General features: G+C 58.4%; 1 protein-coding gene across 1 annotated transcript in view; it reads left to right on the top strand.

The window, feature by feature from the left end:
- Positions 1-17,443, top strand: part of ARAP1 (ArfGAP with RhoGAP domain, ankyrin repeat and PH domain 1) — a 74,190-nt gene extending 56,747 nt beyond the window's left edge. The window contains 21 exon segments of the mRNA XM_037840534.1: positions 711-885; positions 2,067-2,201; positions 4,122-4,257; positions 4,565-4,667; positions 5,526-5,721; positions 5,994-6,045; positions 6,156-6,319; positions 6,524-6,736; positions 7,087-7,192; positions 7,584-7,731; positions 7,820-7,906; positions 8,000-8,068; positions 8,356-8,473; positions 9,675-9,788; positions 10,057-10,202; positions 10,724-10,756; positions 14,062-14,144; positions 14,886-14,936; positions 15,103-15,166; positions 16,359-16,508; positions 16,839-17,443. Of these exon segments, the coding sequence (XP_037696462.1) occupies positions 711-885; positions 2,067-2,201; positions 4,122-4,257; positions 4,565-4,667; positions 5,526-5,721; positions 5,994-6,045; positions 6,156-6,319; positions 6,524-6,736; positions 7,087-7,192; positions 7,584-7,731; positions 7,820-7,906; positions 8,000-8,068; positions 8,356-8,473; positions 9,675-9,788; positions 10,057-10,202; positions 10,724-10,756; positions 14,062-14,144; positions 14,886-14,936; positions 15,103-15,166; positions 16,359-16,508; positions 16,839-16,856 (2,361 nt within the window). The 3' untranslated portion in view covers positions 16,857-17,443.
- Positions 17,444-18,415: the final 972 nt, after the last annotated feature.

Genomic DNA, 18,415 nt, shown 5'->3' with positions numbered 1-18,415 from the left:
CAGCTGGGCTGCTCCAACGCACCCCCCCTCCCCACCCCACTCAAGATGAGGCCCCGTATGGGCCCCAGGCCCTGACAGGCTGGGAGCCAAGCCTTTGGGACCTGATCTGACTGGCCTGAGCAGGAGGCAGCCTGCTTGGAGACAGGGGGATGCCACTCATGACCTCTAATTGGCCTCCAGCCCTGCCCCCAAGCAGCCCCACCCAGGCAGGCTTGGTTCAGCTAGAAACCTAGTGGGGAGCCAGGCAGGCCTCCACCTCCCAGGGACCCAGGCGTCCGGCCCCCAGCCCAGTCTAGTGAGCCAGCCAGGAGGGGCGGCAACTCCCATTGGTTGAGACGACTGGGCAGGCGGTGAGGAATTCAAATGTGGGAGGAATTAGCTGTAAAGCACCCTCCTCCATCCCTCCACAAGGCAAGAGAGAGCTTGAGATTCTCTAGAGAACTGGCTCAACTGAGCAGCCCTGTCCAGGACGCCAGCAGGGTGAGGCCAGGGCAGCTGGGGCCCCCAGCCTCAGCTCAGCCGCCCCTGCCCACTCTCCCTTCCTCCTTCCTCTTCCTCTGTCTTTCTTCCTCCCTGTTCTCTATTTCATTCTGAGCATGGGCCCTCCCCAGACCTGGGTGACCCCTCCCTCTTCCTCCCTCTCCTGCCCCACACCCCCCTTCCCCGTGACCCCTCGCTCCCAGCTCGGGCTGACCCTCCTCTCCTCCCAGGCCCTGTGTGCCGCGGTCACCACCACAGACCTGGCTGAGACCCAGGCGCTCCTGGGCTGTGGGGCTGGGGTCAGCTGCTTCTCAGGGGACCCTGAGGCCTCCACGCCCCTGGCTCTCGCCGAGCAGGCGGGGCAGACACTGCAGATGGAATTCCTTCGGAACAACCGGACCACGGGTGAGCGGCTTGGTGGGACTGTCCGCCGTGGGGGATGGGGCCTCCCTGCTGCCAGGGCCTGACCCTCTGGAGGGGATATCTGAGTGGGAGTCCCCCAGGGGCTGTGCATCCCCCATGAGGCTGCGATTTCCTTGCCCTCCTAAAGCTGTGATTGCGGCTCCTGGAGGGTCCCTGGCACAACAGTGTGTGTGTTTTGGGGTCTGTGTGGGTGTGTATCGGTGTACATTTGTGCATCTGGAGTTCTCTTCATACGTGTGCCCCTTTGTGTCTCTGTTTCTGCATCTGGTGTCCCTTCCTGACCTGCAGTGTGGGCCGCTCTGGGTGGTGTCCCTCTGCCAGCGTTGTGCGTCTCTGAGATGCTGTGGATCTGTGTTCCCTTACACCTAGGGATGTTGTGGGCTTTGGGGTTTGTGCACGTGCAGAGTGTCTGTGTGGCTGTGGGGGGGTGGCCCACCACGGCAGCCCTGTCCGCTGCTCTGCCTGGGGTCGGGCTCCGTCAGAGACTGGGGTTGGGTCCCACTTGGCTCCCACTCTTGGGGCGGGTGAGGAAGGGGTGAGTGGGGGTGAGCGGCACTGGTCACAGCCCAGGCCGGGCCTCAGGGGCCACATCGCAGGACTGAGGGTGGAGCTTAGTGGCCAGGGCTCTGGGCACAGGGCCATGGGTGGGTGGGGAGCACCAGGCTGGAGTAAGCCCAGGTGTCCAGGGAGACATGGGAGACCACCCAGCTGGCCTGGGCCGGGGGAGGCGGGTGGAACCTCCTCACTACTTGACTTCCGGGAGCAGGCCCAGAGCCAGGCTGCTTCCTTGGGCTTTGCGCTGTCTGGAGTGAACCTCTTCCTGGGAATTATTATTAAGTTTGGCCAAGGCCCCTGTCATTCAAGTGTGCCTGGCCCTGTGCCTCCACCGGGGAGAGTGGGGTGGGCTGGGGAGGCGGGGAGGCTTCCTGGAAGGGGAGGTACTAGAGCTGGGCCTTGGGGATGGGGTGGAACCTCTGCCGGTGGGGAGAGGTGGAGAAATGACTTGGGCGAAACCCTGGAGGTGGGAGTGAGAGCCTGACGATGCTAGTCAGAGAGCTGGGGCTGGTGACCTGGAAGGAAGCCTGGACGCCCAGCCCATGTTGGGGAGAAGTGGGGACAACCTTGGATGGCAGGCTTGACTGACCACTCCTCCCTCTGCAAAGAGGTACCTCGGCCAGACTCCACGAAGCCCCTGGAAAAGCACTACTCAGTTGTCCTGCCCACTGTGAGCCACAGCGGCTTCCTCTACAAGACTGCCTCCGCCGGCAAGGTGCTGCAGGACCGCCGTGCCCGGGAAGGTGGGTGCTGCGCCAGACCCCGCCCCGACCCCTAGCATTCAGGCATGGCTGCAGGGCCGGGGAAGCCAGGGCCAGCCAGGCTGGTGGACCCGTGAGGGTGCCAAGAGGACGCTGGCAGAGTCTCCCTGGATGGCTTCCTGAATGTGGTGTCTGGTACCTAGTAGGTGCTTAATAAGTGGGCTGATCGGGGGTAGGGGTGGGACGCAGGCACTTTGGAGCAGAACACTGCCAGTGTTTCCTGGAGATTAAAGAAACCTTTACTGAGTCCCCTTTGGGTGTGGGTCCTAGGCTGGGTGTGGGTTTTAGGAGCTGGGGATGGTGGGAAGTTGGAGGACCAAGCTTACGCTCCATCCCACCTCAGGCCTCAGCTCTCCAGCAACTCCCCAGCTCCAGGGAGAGTCCACAGTCCTTACCACACTGCCCAGTCAGCCGCCCCACCCCACTACCTCGTCTGCCCCTTACTCACTCTGCCCCAGCTCTCCTGGCCTCCTTGCTAAATAGTGTGCCATGTGCACTCCCACCAGGGCCTTGGCACCTGCTCTTCCGTCTGCCCTAAATGCATTTCCCCCAATGTCCACATGCTCAGTCCCTCACTTTAGTCAGGTCTCTTGAAATGTCAGTTCTTGAGACATAAGCCCTGACCATCTTATCCAAATAGTACCCCCATGACTCTCTCCCCTTGCCCTATTTTTTCTTCACACCACTTATTTGCATTAAGTAGTCTCTTTATGTGTGTACCTACTGCTACTCTGCACCCCACTGGATTATAAGCTCTTCTCAGTCGCCACTGTAGCCTTAGCACCTAGAACAGTGACTGGCACACAGCGGGCACTTGGCAGACATCTGCAGAATGAAAGATGAAGGAGGCAGGGCTGGTGCTACTGGAGAGAGCCCGGCCTGGGGAGCAGGCCCAGGGACAAATTTCTCACCTTCATAGACAGGATGAGAGACAGGGTGTGCTGTGGGACCACTGCTGAGGCCATTGCCTCTGGATGAAGCCCCCCAACTCCCAAAGAGATTTCTGTGGTCTCCTGTGCTGTTCACTGCCTCACTGTCCCTGGGGCACTGCCCCTGGTCTGCCTCCCTCTGCCTGACAATGTCATTTAAGTAACGGCCTGAGTCACCCTTTTCACCTTGATTGCCAGGAAGCTCTGAGCCAGTGTGACGCTCCGTGCTATGAACTATACATGCCTATATGGCCTTGACATTCTGTTCTTTGCCCTAACTTCTGGTCTGACTGCCTGCCAGTTCTGTTTGTTTTATGGGAACTTGTTGGTCTCCTCCAAGCCATTACAGGAGAAGGTGGGGTGTAGGGCAGCAAGTGTTAACTGGCAAAGGAGGGAGGGGCACTGGGAGTGCAGCAGGGTCAGCTCGGGGGGTCTGGAAGGCTTCCTGCGACGTCTGGGCTGTCCTTGAAGGATGAGTAGAACACAGACGAGAGGGTGGGAGGGACTAGGGTGGGCAAAAGCTGGGAGTGCAGGGGGTGTGCCCAGCCCTGGTCAGAGAGGAGACTGGAGGGGTGGCAGGCAGACTCACGCAGGGCCGTGCGTGCCAGGCTGGGGGGCACAGACTTCATCCTGAGGACAAGGAGGAGCCATGGAAGGTTTTTGAGCGGAAGAAGGATGGAGTCTGATTTTAGCTCGATCACTTTTGGATCTTGGAAAAAGCAAGGTTGGAGGCTGGGAAACCAATGAGGAAGCCGCTGCAGGGGTCCAGGGGAGAGGATGGGGTTTGGGGTGGGCTGGGCTGGGGCAGGGGGGCTGGAGAGGGGAGGGTGGATTTGGGGGAAGATTTGTGAGTAGGAATGAGGAGGATGTGGGGTCATGGGGACGTGGGGGCCCAAGGGGGGTGCAGAGGAGGTTTTCAGGTGAGAGTGGGAGCTGGGTTCCAGCGTGGCTCCCCTGCTCAACTTCTCTGCAGAGTTCAGCCGCCGCTGGTGCATCCTTAGCGACGGAGTCCTGAGCTACTATGAGAATGAGCGGACAGTGACACCCAATGGGGAGATCCGGGCCAGCGATATCGTATGCCTGGCAGTGCCCCCTCCCGACACCCACGGGTGAGCACCCCCGGGCAGAATCACACTATTACTGCTGGGAGGTTCATTCCTCTTCCCATGAGGAAGATTGGGAAACAAGCCCAGAGAGGGGCAGGACCTCCCCAGGGTCACACAGTAAGCTGGGGCTGTACACGGGCTGAACCAGGTCTCTTGAGGCCCAGCTTTCCCATCACGTCTTAGGGGCCAGGGGAAGGGCGGGCACAAGGGCAGGCACAAGGGCAGTGTGGAGGGGACAGAGATGGCAGTGATGGGGGTGTGGCCTGGGGCTGGGCAGGGTGGGCCTGAGCCCTGGCCTGTGTGTCTACAGCTTTGAGCACACCTTTGAGGTGTACACGGAGGGAGAGCGGCTGTACCTGTTTGGCCTGGAGAGTGCAGACCTGGCTCGTGAGTGGGTCAAGTGCATCGCCAAGGTGGGCCTGGATTACCGGGTGGGATGGGAGGAGTCTGACGGGGCCCAGGCTAGGGATTTATGTATCCCAGCTCCCCCATCTGATGGAACAGGGGCTGGATGGAGGGCAGCAGATGCAGAGTGGGCTTCTCAGGTCAAGGGCCTGACATAATCTGCAGCCCCTTGGTGGGGAGGTCAGGAGACCTATCTCAGCTCTGCAGAAGGAGAGCTGTGGGTCTTGCTTTCTGTAGATGCTCAATAAATGCTTAATAATGAATGACAGAGTCATCTTAGGGTGGACAGTGCAGCCTCCAGAGGGAGCGAGCACCTTTTCTTGGGGGTGCGCAGGTAGAGGCTGAAGGGAAGAGGCTGGAGGCTGCAGAAGAGTGGAGACCAGAGCTGGGTGCCATCTGGGGTCCCCTCTGTCGTGAAAGCCCATGACTTTTGCTTGTTTATTGATCAGTTGTTTATGAGCCTCCTGAGGACCAATCCTCAAGAGTCTTGGGGATCCAGGGGACCACTCTTGGTCCCAGGGCAGTAGCTCCCAGGCTGGTGGGGGAGGCAGATGGGTCCAGAAAGCAACAAGTATAATCACTGCTACAACAGAGAGCTGTTAGCTGGGAGAAGAGACATCCCGATGGCGTCTGGGAAGGCTTTCCAGAGGAGGGCACACCTGAGACTAGAGTTCTCACTGGATGGAACTGGGGCCTGATTCAAAACTTCACTCGGTGGGCTGAGTTCTGACCCAGGGAAGAGAAGAGGATCTGGGTGGGGAAGATGGCACCCGCCCACCAGCCGAGGACCTAGGCTGTCCCAGGCAGGCAGCGGTGGTGGCTGATGCAGTCTTCCCTGGCTCCCCCTTCCCCTGCCCTCCCCTCAGGCATTTGTGCCTCCCCTGGCTGAGGATCTCCTGGTCCGGGATTTTCAGCGGCTTGGGCGCCTACCCTACAAAGCTGGCCTGAGCCTGCAGCGGGCCCAGGAGGGCTGGTTCTCCCTCACCGGCTCCGAGCTCCATGCCATCTTCCCAGAGGGGTCCTGCGAGGAGCCGCTGCAGCTACGGAAACTGCAGGAGCTTTGTGCGTGGACCTAGACCCAGGCTCCCACCTCCAAGGCACCCCTTCCTGGGCTCCCAGACCCCCCAGCCCCTCCCTGGAAGTCTGAACTCTATCCTGGCCTAGAGAGAAGGCGCCAGCCTACCCTCTCATGTCTTCCCCTGCCCTTGGGCTGCATCTCAACAACCCCATATATTGGGTGGAGCCCAGGGATGTGTGTGCCCAGAACCTCAGGAGGGAGTAGGTTGGGGGTCATGAATAAGGCCTAGGCCTCACCTTGATTGGCCCTTCCACAGCCATCCAAGGAGAAGGGGAAAACCAAGTGCTCGTGCTGGTGGAGCGAAGGAGGTGAGCCATGACCTCCCTGAGGAGCTCTGGGAAGGAGGAGACAATCTGACAGGCCTGGGGAGGCTGGGGACAGGGGCAGGTCCTGCAGTGACTGACCGTCCCTGGCCCAGGACGCTGTATATCCAGGGCGAGCGGCGGCTAGACTTCATGGGCTGGCTGGGGGCCATCCAGAAAGCAGCGGCCAGCTCGGGGGACACGCTGTCGGAGCAGCAGCTTGGGGACTCGGACATCCCAGTGATCGTGTACCGCTGCGTGGACTACATCACGCAGTGTGGTGAGCCCTGTCCTTATGCCTCAGGCCACGTGCCACCTGAAGAGATCTACTCCGCGTGCCCCAGGGCCTCTGCAAGTAGCATCGTGGCCCTGCCCCATGATGCAATCCCTTAGGCCCCACTCGAAGCGCCCCCCTCCCACGCGCATGTTTGGCCCCGCCCCCAGCTTTGGCCCTGCCCCCGAGCTCAGCACCCCTCCTCCCCAGGCCTGACATCCGAGGGCATCTACCGCAAGTGCGGACAGACGTCGAAGACACAGCGGCTCCTGGAGAGCCTGCGGCAGGACGCGCGCTCCGTGCGCCTCAAGGAGGGCGAGCAGCACGTGGACGATGTCTCGTCGGCGCTCAAGCGCTTTCTGCGTGACCTGCCTGATGGGCTCTTCACGCGGGCCCAGCGCCTCAACTGGTTGGAGGCTTCAGGTGGGCCCTGCAGCCTGTGTCCCGCCTGAGACCCTGGCCGGCACCGTGGACTTGTAGTCCATTCAGACCTCAGGATCCCCTCCAGCTCCCATCATACACTTGGACCAAGACATTCCCCAGCTGACAAGTCTCAGTTCCCTATTACCCTTCCCACCCACCCCCACACTTGCTTCTCCTTCCCATCTTCATTCCATTCAGGAGAATGCCTTACCCTTACTGAGTACCTGGCCTGATGTGACTTGGCAGGGACGGGGAGGGCTGTCATCTTGCAAGAGGCAGAGCAGCCAGAGAGGTGGGACAGGGGAGGTGATGACAAGGGTTCCTGACTTGATCTACCTCCCCTCACCCAGAGATTGAGGATGAGGAGAAGAAGGTCTCCAGGTACCAAGAGCTCCTGGCGTGTCTGCCCCCAGTCAATCGTGCCACAGTGAAGGCCCTTATCAGCCACTTGTACTGGTGAGGGGTGACGCGTCACAAGGCTCTGGGGGTGGGGGTGGGAGTGGAGGAGACTCTTGTATTCCCCAGTACTGACGTCTGCTCTACCCTGATCTTAGACTCTTCCTCCCCCCTTACTTCCTGCAAGATGGGAGAATAGAGGAGGTTTCCTTTGGGGTCAGAGTATCTTGGCCAGATCTCCCAACTTCCCAGTCCTGCTTCTCACCAAGACCCAAGATATGGCCAGAAAGACTGTTATTGCCCCCATTAATTAGTGTTTCACTCTGACCAGGACTCCCCTGGCTCACTCCAGGGGCCAGCCTTGGATCTTTCAAGAGTTGGGAAGGTGAGGTGGAAAAGTTCTGGGCTAGACTCAGGCACCTCACTCAAGGCCCCCTCCTGCCCTGTCCAGCGTCCAGTGCTTCTCAGACACGAACCAGATGAACACGCATAATCTGGCTATTGTGTTTGGACCCACGCTCTTCCAGACCGACGGGCAGGACTACAAGGCTGGCCGCGTGGTGGAAGACCTCATTGGCCACTATGTGGTGGTGTTCAGTGTGCGTCCCTGGCCAGAGGGCAGCGGAGGGCAGGGTGAGCTTCCCAGGCAGCACTGACTATCCGTCCCCGCCCCTTCCCCCTTCCCAGGTGGACGAGGAGGAGCTGAGGAAGCAGCGAGAGGAGATCACTGCCATCGTGAAGATGCGTGTGGCTGGCACTGCCAGTGGGACCCAGGTGAAGGACGGGGCTTTGGGTGGGGGCCCAACAACAGTGCAGGCTGCTTGCATCTGTCCCCAAGGCCTCCAGCTGAGCCCTGTTTCCCCACAGCACGCTGGTGACTTCATCTGCACTGTGTACCTGGAGGAGAAGAAGGCAGAGACAGAGCAGCACATCAAGGTGGGGGAGCAGGACCTAGAAGCCACCAGACCAGAGGAGTCGGGCAGGGGCAGGCACAGGCTCTGGTGGCTGGGATAGCAGGGCTTCCATCTCAAAGAGAGCCCCAGGTTGGGGGCCTGTATCTGGCTGGTGCTGGGCCCTCTTTTTCCCTCCTCCATACCCAGGTGATTAGGACAACTGAGATACCCCTTCTGCGTGCCAGGCCTCCAGAGGATCCTGGCTCACACAGTGAAGTTGTGGCAGAGCTGGAAGGTGAGGCTGATCTCCCCTTTCCTCGGTCACCACAGATTCCTGCATCCATGACAGCTGAGGAGCTCACCCTGGAGATCTTGGATCGCAGGAATGTGGGGATCAGGGAGAAGGACTACTGGACCTGCTTTGAGGTCAACGAGAGGGAGGAGGCAGGTGGGTGGCCACTGGTATTGGTACAAGGGATGGTGCGGGCTGGGTCGAAGGTGTTACTTATGACGACACTTATCCCACATTTCTCAGTGAGAGTGGGGGTGTTTGCAAGTGTAATGATGACGGATTAGATAATGGGGTGGTGGGTGACACCAGCATTGGTGGAGAAGGTGTAAGAGGGTGGGATGGTGGTGGATGGTGGTGATAGCGTTGTGAAGGGGCCATGGGGGTGAAGGTAGGGAGTAGTCATGAAGGAATTTTGTGGTAAAGGGTGTTATCGATGGTGGTAAAGGATGAGTGTGTACCTGTTCATTTGTTTAGCTGTTATTTGTTGAGTACTGGGCACTGGTCTGGGGAGCCAAACACACAGTCCCTTCCCTCATGGTACAACAGTCTGATATGGGACAGAAATGTTCATCCAGCAAACACCCAGGTGGGCATACAACCAGAGCAGTGCTTACAGCTCTGAAGGAAGAGCCCATGGTGCCACAGAGCTTACAGCAGGAGCTGTGGTTTCGCCCTGAGCTAGGATGTAAAAAAAGAATAGAGGTTTCTAGGTGAATGGGGTGGGTGTGGAAGCTTCTAGGCAGCTGGACAGTAAAGCTGCCAAAGCCCCAAGGTGAGAAGGTCACAGCCCCTTCAAGCAGTTTGCAAGAAGTGCGGGGAGGGGGTGGTGGCCGGGGTGAGGCTGAAGGTGGAGGCAGAGACCACACTGGGTCTGCCCACAGTGGAGGCCACTGAAGGGTTGTAAGTGGAAGTGATTGGGATTTTGAAGAGATGACCACTTGCTGCTGGGTGGAGGGCTGGGGAGGAGGATGAGAGCCCAGGGAGGAAACCACTAAGAAGACCACAGGGCCAGGGTGGGGCTGTGGAGATGGGAAGGTGGGAAGCAGGAAGATTTGCAGTGAGGGGGAGCGGATGTTTGTTTCCAGCTTGAGCAGCCTGGTGGGTGGTGCTGTGTACACATGGGGAACCTGCAGGGGAAGCTCATGGGCTTGGTTTGGGGCATGTTGAGTTTGAGCAGCTTTGGTCACAGCCAGGGTGTGTGAAGCCTGAAGCTCGGGCATGGGAGGGGCGGGTGTGTATCATGGCAGTGGTGGGAGATGGGGGTGCACGGTGCTGATAGGCATGTAGGTGGTGTGGGGCCCTCTTGGTGGTGTCAGGCCACGTGGCCCCAGTGACCATGGGTGTGACCTCCTCCCAGAGCGCCCCCTGCACTTTGCGGAGAAGGTGCTGCCGATCCTGCATGGGCTGGGCATAGACAGCTACCTGGTGGTGAAGAAGCACCAGTCCATGGAGGCCATGCTGCTGTACCTGGGTAGGTGGTGCCCTGGGTCAGGTCAGTGGTGTGCCCGGGTTGGTGCCTGTGAGTGGGGCAGACCAGGTGGGGCCTTCCATCCAGAGCCATGGTGTTACCTGGTGGCTCCAGGTAGGAGCAGCTCAGGCAGAGGGTGCCAGGTGGGTGGGCCTCTGTGGGACCTGGGGCAGGAGGGGGTAGTTTCCTTCACCCTGAGAGCCTGCTCCAGGGCTTCAGGGTCAGTGGGTGTGGGGTGGTGTAGCCCATGCCCACTCCAGTCCTCCCCCAGCCAGCCGGGTAGGTGACACCAAGCATGGCATGATGAAGTTCCGTGAGGACCGCAGCCTCCTGGGCCTGGGCCTGCCCTCAGGTGGCTTCCACGATCGCTACTTTATCCTCAACAGCAGCTGCCTGCGGCTCTACAAGGAGGTCCGGGTAAGTGGTCCCACAAAGCCCTACCCTGGAACGGGCAGCTGCACCCCTGCATGTGTTCAGACAACCAGGCACGACATCCCCCTTGGTCTGTAAGTGGGAGTGTCTCCATGGCGGGACGTTGGGATGGCACAGCATTGGGGAGGCCTGCAGACTCGCAGGGACCCTCCTGCTGTACCCTCTGGCCCCACTAGGCCCTGGCACCAGATGCCACTACAGCACACACATGCTCTCTCTTCACCTGTGCCTGTGCCGTGTCACAGTGCCCACGGTAACATGCTACATGGGGACATGCATGCTTTGTCACTTCACCTGCCATTTCCCTGCCTGGCCCACACTCCATACCCCTGCATGCCCACTCTGTCCACCTGCCAGGCGACCTCGCAGATCAGACTCCATCTATGCACACCTCCTCCCGCTCTCTTTTGTACACACATGCCATATCCTACCACACACCACATACAGACACTGTCCTAGTTTAGGACCTGGGACTCCTTCTGTAACCCTGATCCTCTATCAAACAGAGCCAGAGGCCGTGGAGCGGGGCCCCTGAGACCGTGAGTAGCTGTGGGCTGACTGCCAGCTGCCTTACACCACCTGGGGGCCAAATGAGCCATGGGTGGGAGTACGGGGATGTGGCGAGGGTTCCCAGGCCATCTCCAGGCATGGTTCCCTGCCCCTAGACGGTATCCATCTAGGGCCTGGGTGAAGGCCCTTGCTCAGGTTCAGCTGAGCTCTGCCTCCTGTGATGCCCCTGTGGATCCCAGCTGGTCCTTAGGGACCAAAGAGCATAGATGTCCCTACAGAGATGGCAGCAGAGACCGTGTCTCCAAGACCAGTGATCTAGCCTCAGCTCCCACAGCTGCCCCACCAGTGGCTCCAGCCCTTTCCTGCCTCTGACTTGTGCTAAGGACATCTGGGCAGGCCCGGCTGCCATGGAGGGAGCAGAGCAGACAGGGCAGGACCCTCCCCTTCCTCTTTCTGCACATTATAGCTCTATTAATGTAGCCTGGGCTCTGACTGACCTCGTGGGTAACACCTCTTTTCTCTCCTTTGTCTCCCTCTTTGATCACATCCTCACTTCTGAGCATTAGGAGCCCTGTCACCCCTCCAGCCCATCCCCCTGACTTTTGGGATATTATCTCTCTCACCCCATTCCTCTGGGGGTTCTTAGCCTCATGGAGCAGAACAAGATCATCAGTGTGGGCAGAGGGGAGGGAGGATGGCTGAGGCACTTGAAAAAGCAGCTGCTGATCACTTGGCATGGAGGGAAAGGGCAGGAAATCTAGAAGAAGAGAATAGAGCTAGTGTTTATCATGCCAGGCTTGGTGCCAGGCCCTGCACACACTGGGTCATATAATCCTTACAACTCTCTTGTGTGTGTGAGGGAGATTATCCCCATTTCACAGCTGAGAAAATAGACTTTGAATGACTTGCTCAAGGCCATTTCTAGGTGGACTGGGATTTGAACCTAGATTTTTAGTGCCAAAGCCCAAGCTTTGTATTACCCAAGTATGGGAACTCAAGGACTGGCAGGCTGGGGCTGTGCAGTGAACCCTCCCCAGTGACAGGCAGCACCTCTATCCTGGTGGAAGCCCTAGGAAAGTGTGATTTGGCTACCAAGGTGTTGGTAATCCTGATATTTGTTGGTTTATAGGGCAATAGGACAGAATATTTGAAGTTGGGACAGTTTTCGGCAATTCGGGTCATGTGGCCATCAAACTTCATCCTAGGGGTGAAAAGTGGTGGTGGGGGGGGGGTGTTCTCCCTTTGTTAAAGACCTTGAGGCACCTGAGAAAGGCACATTCTAGAAGGATCTTGGTACATACAGAGGCCCTTGAGCCTCATGGGATGAACTTCATTCTCTTACGGTGACATCATATTCCAGAGATTCTGGAAGTATGAGCTATTTGATTAGAAATGAAGTTCTTGGGGACAAAAGGAGATTACATTTCCTCCTGCTTCCCCACTCCCCAAGACCCTCCCTCCACCTTCCCGTCTCAGCCATACTCACATCTTGTACATGGCGTCCATACACTGTGCCCTCCGGAGCCCGAGGAAGCAGAGGGCTGTGGATTGTTTATTCAGATTCTTGAGGAGCCCTGCCTGATTTGGATTCTCCATTTCCTGTGACTCTCTCCATACCCTGCTTGGAGCCATCATTCCTTTCACACCCACTGGCTTGTTTCTCCCACTGTTGGTACACTTTACTCTTTGCTTCTGGTTCTGTTCCTTTCATACCAAGATTCTGACTTCTTCTGAGCTCGCAGCCTGTTTTCCAGTCCCTCAGCCTGATTCATTCCATACCTGCAGCCTGGTTTCCTGGTATCTTTTCTTCTGACTTGGCCAGAGCCTTTTGTTTTCCATGCCAGCAGCCTCTTTTCTTCTAGAGCCTCCGTCTCAGTCTCTCCATTCCTCCTACCTGGAGAAATTCCTCCTACCTCAGCCTTGCTTCTTCCCTGCCTGCATGCAGGTTCCCTCCTTTTGTATTCTCCCACCTGTTTGTGCCACGTCTGCATTGCCATTGCATTACCCAGGGTCCTCCCTGCCTATAGCCCTGATCTCCCCATACCTGCAGCCCACTTTATTCCAGACCTTTTGGGGCATGTGGCCTTTGTGAGGTCAGGTGCTAGTCTGGTAGAGAGCATGGCACTCCCCCCAGCACCTTGGTCATCAGGGGGCATCAGGGTGAAAGCAGGGTGAACAGTCCCTGTAAGCCCCTCTTGAACCATACCCCCTGCGACAGCACAGAAGTCTCCACCAATCCCTAGGCAGCCCATCCTTTTGTGACATTACAGGGAAACCCACCAATTCCTGAAGCTTTTCCACTCCCCATGGCCTTCCCTTAGTCCTCTCCCTTGGCTCCTGCTGAGCAGTCCTGCCTGGGGGTGGCTGGGAGCAATGGTAGGGAATAGGAGGATAGTGGCTCAATCTCTGACCCCCAGTTTTGGTTGTAAGTGAGTCCCCCTCCCTGCCTTCCACACCCTGGTGCCCCCTCCTGGCCCAGGTGTGCCTGGCTGGGGGAGGGCTTGGAGCAAGTGGCCCGCAGAGCAGGAGGAAGGCTTAGAGCTTCACCTCCAACCAGCCTCTACCCAGGGGATTGTTGCTCCCATCCTCCTGCCTCTGAGCCAGCCTGCTCCTCCCAAGCCCAGACCCATGTGCAGAGGCAGGGGCCAGAGGTAAGCATGTCAGTGATCTGGTGCCTTCCCCAGTACATCGGTCTCTTGCTTCCTGGCCTAGACCTCTGGGAAGTTCTCCCTTTGGTCTACCGAACAGTCATTCTGCTTCAGCTCGAGTCATTAGCCTTTTCCTTTGTTGAACCAGAGAGCTAGGAATGCTGGCCTTACCACAAGCCTTAACGTTCACACAGTCAACCCTGGAGCCTCTGTGGGGTATGTGGTGGGGTGAGGGATGAATTATTTGAGACAGGAGAGACACCAGCAGCTAAGCAGGGCTCTCAGATCACACATGCTTGTGCTAGTTTGGTGCCAGAGGGTTTTGTGCAGCAGTTTCCCTCCACAAACATTCTGATGCAGACCAGTGCTATGAGTCAATTCTTCAATTTGCAAGGAGCAAGGAGGGACTGGGATTCACTGCTCTGGACATCGGAGCAGGGTGACTGCCCCAGGGACTGAGGGTTGACTGTCTGATGCCGCTGTGGGGAGAGAGGCCTGGGGGGGCTGGGGCTAGGGGCTGGTCGGGCTAGATTGGAAACAGGGATTGCTTTGTCAGAAGGGCTTCCTGGAGGAGGTGCCCTGTGCTGGGAGTGGGAGGAGGGATGTGCCTAGTCTGGGGAGGACTGTCCCAATGCCAGCCCTGACCGACTGAGGCTGTTCCCGCCCTCTCCCCTCCGTCATCCCAGAGTCACCGGCCCGAGAAGGAGTGGCCTGTGAAAAGCCTCAAAGTCTACCTGGGAGTGAAGAAGAAACTGCGGCCGCCAACCTGGTGAGCTGGGGCTGAGGAGAGGCCCCTGGCTGGGGCCTGTGGGGGGCTCAGAATCTGATGGGGGAGGCACACTGGGAGCTCTGACCCTGACGGGAGGCTCTGGAGAGCTGGTGTACCCTGCTGCAGTGGTTCTCAAGGTGGGCTTCTGAGACCAGCAGTGGAAGCATCTCCTGGAAACCCATTAGGAACACCAGTTCTCAGGTACCACCCCAGACCTGCTGAGTCAGGGATCCTGGGGGTGGGGTCCAGCAGTTTGTGTTTTCATAAGTCATCCAGGTCACTCCTATGCCTACAGATGTTTGAAGACCCCTGGCCTGGGTTCACATTCTGTCACTGAGTATCTCTGGGACCTTTGTATGCCTCAGTCCCCACATCTGTAGAATGAGGGAAATAATGGTATACTTGTTTCAGAGGGTGGTTTGTATATTTTTAAAATTTGAAAAGTGATACGTGGCCACCATGATCGTTAGTAATGGTGATCACCAAACTTGGTTTTTTGACTCTTTCTCCTCTCCTCAGCTGCCTGGGCCTGGTTGTCTCTTTGGCATGAGGGCAGGCCTGGGATGAGGGTGGGGTTGGGGGAGCCAAGGGCTGTGGGGCAATGGCCAGCAAGTGCCCCGCTTGCAAGAAGGCCCTAAACAGTGTCCCTGGCTCTAGCTTGGGGCTCTGTCCTGGGGAGCCTGAGCTTTGAAGCCCCCACAGGCTGTCCAGTGACCCCACCCTCTCCTCTGTCCTCTGCAGCTGGGGCTTCACCGTGGTGCACCAGACAGAGAAACAAGAGAAGCAGCAGTGGTGAGCAAGGGCCCACCCTGAAAGCGCAGGCTGAGGAGAGATGGGAGCTGTCCCTCTTGACTGGGTCCCCGTCACTGCCTCGAGTCCCTGGGCTCGGGTGCTGGGCCGGGTATCACCCCCTCGGCCGGGTCCCCGGCAGCATCCAGATCCGTGCCCTGCCCCTCAGGTATCTCTGCTGTGACACGCAGATGGAGCTCCGGGAGTGGTTCGCCACCTTCCTCTTTGTGCAGGTACCAGGTGCGGGACCCGGGGAGGCTTCCATTGTGGAGAATGGGTGTGTGTGCCTCCTTGCTATTTGTGCTGCCCATTGTTCCAAGGAGATTTTGAGCCAGCTTTTAATTCGTTTATTCATTCATTCAACAAACCCTTCCTTACGTCGTCTCTGGTCTAGCCCTGAGCCGGGCATGCTGGGGACAGAGAGAAGACAGACCCAGGCCCTGCCCTTGGGGTGTTCCCCATGTGGTGCAGAAAGTGGACACAGAGGTAGCCTCTTAGAGCCCAGTGTACCCAGTGCTGCAGTGATGGTGGGAAGCCCAGGGACCCTAAACTGGTGGGGACGGGGTGTGGGAGAAGGGAAGGCAGCAGGGAGAGGATGTCATGGGAGCTGATTCATTGGGACTCAGTAGGGAGAGTTCACCTAGCAAAGAGGTGGGGAACGACTTCTGGGCAGAGGGAACAGCCCAAGCAAAGGCAGGGGGACCTGAAAGAGCACTTCACAGTGTTCATCAGAGGGTAAAGCAAGAGGCAGGAAGCATCAGCAAAGGGGACTGGAGCCCAAAGCAAAATTCAAAGAGGGAGGGCTTATTTTGGATGCAGTGCAGGGGAGGATGGACTCAAGGGCAGAGCCTGGAGGTGAAGAGCTCAGCCAGGTAGCTGCTGCAGTGGCCCAGACAGGAACGGGGTGGTGATGACCTCTTGCACCAGAGCAGGGCCCTACGGGGTGCTTAGACCTAAAACAAAGGAGTTAAAACAGATTTTTAAATGAGAGCTCAGCATTACTTGGGGAAGGGGAGACAAAATGGCACCTGGGCCCTGTACTAGGTTCTTCTTTAGCCCCAAGCTTCCTGGTAGTCAAGGTCTAAAGGGAAAGAGTGGATTCTGTAGTTCTGGATTCCTGAATAAAGGAAGTGTAGACATGTTCCTCCTGGAGAGATGTTTTTTCAGCGCTGCATTCTTGGAGGGGTTTGTTTTGTGGATCCTGCGATGGGAGTTGCTGAGTAACATAATCGGCTGTTTTGCCAGGGATACAGTCATGTTCTGCTAACAGCTGCTTCTCATATCGGCTGGAATCAAAGCTGAGGGTTTCACCTCAGATCATAGCTGAAGACATTTCTGGGAAGGGTGGGTGGTTCCGGTGCCGGGTGGCCGGGTGAGCCGCAGCCAAGCCCAGACCCCAGCCCTCCCCCCTCCCCTGCTCCCCAGCATGGCGGCCTGGTGTGGCCCTTGGAGCCGTCGCGCGTGTCCCGGGCAGTGCCTGAGGTCCGGCTGGGCAGCGTCTCGCTGATCCCCCTGCGTGGCAGCGAGAATGAGATGCGGCGCAGTGTGGCTGCTTTCACCACGGACCCCCTCTCTGTGAGTGGTTCCCATCCCTGCGAGCAGGGGTTTGGGGCGTTGGCAGGACACCTACCTTCCACCTCGCAACTCACCTCTGCTTGTCCTCTCTGAGTGCCCCCGGGACCCCTCCCTCCATCTTCAAGAGGGGTCCCGCCAGGCCCCTTTGGTTTGCAAAATAGTCCATGGGAGCCCCCTCGCAACCTGGCCTGGGGGCGGGGGGGGGGGTTCCCAGTTGACTCGAGCCCTCCCAGCTGGGAATGGAGAGTGGCTGCAGAACTTCCACAGGGCCCCTGGCCCCTCTGGGCCTTCACAGCATTCTCACGGAATCTGGGCTTTGCCTTTCCACAGCTTCTCCGCAACGTCTGAGCACAGGAGCCAAGCCCCAGCTCTGGGCCTCTGCCGCTGTGAAGCCTGCCTTCCTGTTCAGACACCCCTCATGCCCTGCGTGCCTGGTGTGAGCCAGCAGGGGGCGCATGAGGATGCCGCACCCCACACCCCATTTCCTGACTGCAGCAGGGGGTTCCCTGCCCTGGGGGTGGGGGGCTGCAGGGGCTGCCTGGGGAGGAACCCTCCTTGCTCTGTCCAGGTGCTTAGCTCTTCTGGCCTGGCCTGCCTACCCCCAGGGCCACCCACCTGAGTTTGTGGGGTCTGAGAGATGGGCATAAATCAGGAACTCTGGAGGACCACCATCCTTTTTAGAGGCTGGAGGCCCTGGGGCCCCCGCTGGAAGGGAGCCCATCCCTGGGCCACAAAATCCCAAGACGTGAGCAGTGGGCGCGCTGAGGGATGGGGCAGGAGCCCTTGGGTAAGTTTCTACAGGGCTGAGAACTGGACTTTGGGACTTCAGCCCCCTCTTCTGTCTGGACTGGCTGGGAGGGCCCAGGCTGCCCAAAGCCCCTTCCCCACTTTGGGGGCTTTTTGATAATATAAATATATCTGTATATTTTACGCTATGTGCTGAGGTCTGTGATTGGTGGGGGGATCGGATGTCTCAGGATAGGAGGGGGACGGGAGTTTGGGAGGCCCAGAGTTGCATGTCTTGTGCCCCAAAGCTGGAGACTTGGGTCCTGTTCTTGCTGGGGCCTGAGCTGTTCACAGACTCTCCCCTCACCAGGAGAACCCTGGCCGGGCTCCCTGTCTTCACCATTGTTCTGTGCAGCCAGGTGGGGAAGCCCCAGGCCCTAGCCCTGCCCCTGCTGCAATCTGAGTCGAGCCAGGTGCTAGGTGACATGTGATGGCTCAGGGCAGCTCCTCACCAGCCACTGCTGTAGACACGAGGCCACAGAATCACAGGAACTTTTAAATTAAAGTAGGAAAAAGGGCCTTCAAAACACCCATGGCCCTTAACGCATACCCCTCCAGGGATGGGCCCTGCCTTGCACCAGGAAGTTATCCTCACCAGGCGCTGCCTGACCATGTCTCCAAGAGACAAAGGACCTGGCAAGCAGGGGAGATAACGAGCTGCTCAGAGATGGGTTTGGGACTCCCTGGGAAGGTGCCAGACACCATATTCCCACTTCTGCCTAGAGCCTCATTACCGACCTCTCTTCCAGGGGCCCAGCAGGCAGATAGGCTGCCCTCTCACCCTTAGCCATGGGGGGTGGGGAGTAGACCAGGTGACCTCCAGCCCATGTGATCTGGTGCAGTGGCCGGTGGAGGCCTTGGGGACCCTGGACTCGAGGTTCTTTATCCCTTTCTCTGGTGAGGGGGAGGCCAGGCAGCCCGAACTGGTTCTCTGCTGCTTTCACAGGCTGGGGCTAAGCCCCTGAGTCTCCCACCTCTTGCCCTGTCCTGGGCGGGCTATTCCAAGCCAGACTGACAGAGTGAACAACTAACCATTCCACCTCCAGTAAGGACAAGGATGACGAGCCCCCTTGCTCGTGTGCTCAGGCTGGAATACTTCCTTGGATCTGACCTTGGACTGA

The sequence above is a fragment of the Choloepus didactylus genome, chromosome 6, assembly GCF_015220235.1.
Source record: "Choloepus didactylus isolate mChoDid1 chromosome 6, mChoDid1.pri, whole genome shotgun sequence".
Classification (NCBI taxonomy): domain Eukaryota; kingdom Metazoa; phylum Chordata; class Mammalia; order Pilosa; family Megalonychidae; genus Choloepus; species Choloepus didactylus.
This window is presented reverse-complemented; position numbering and strand designations above follow the sequence as displayed.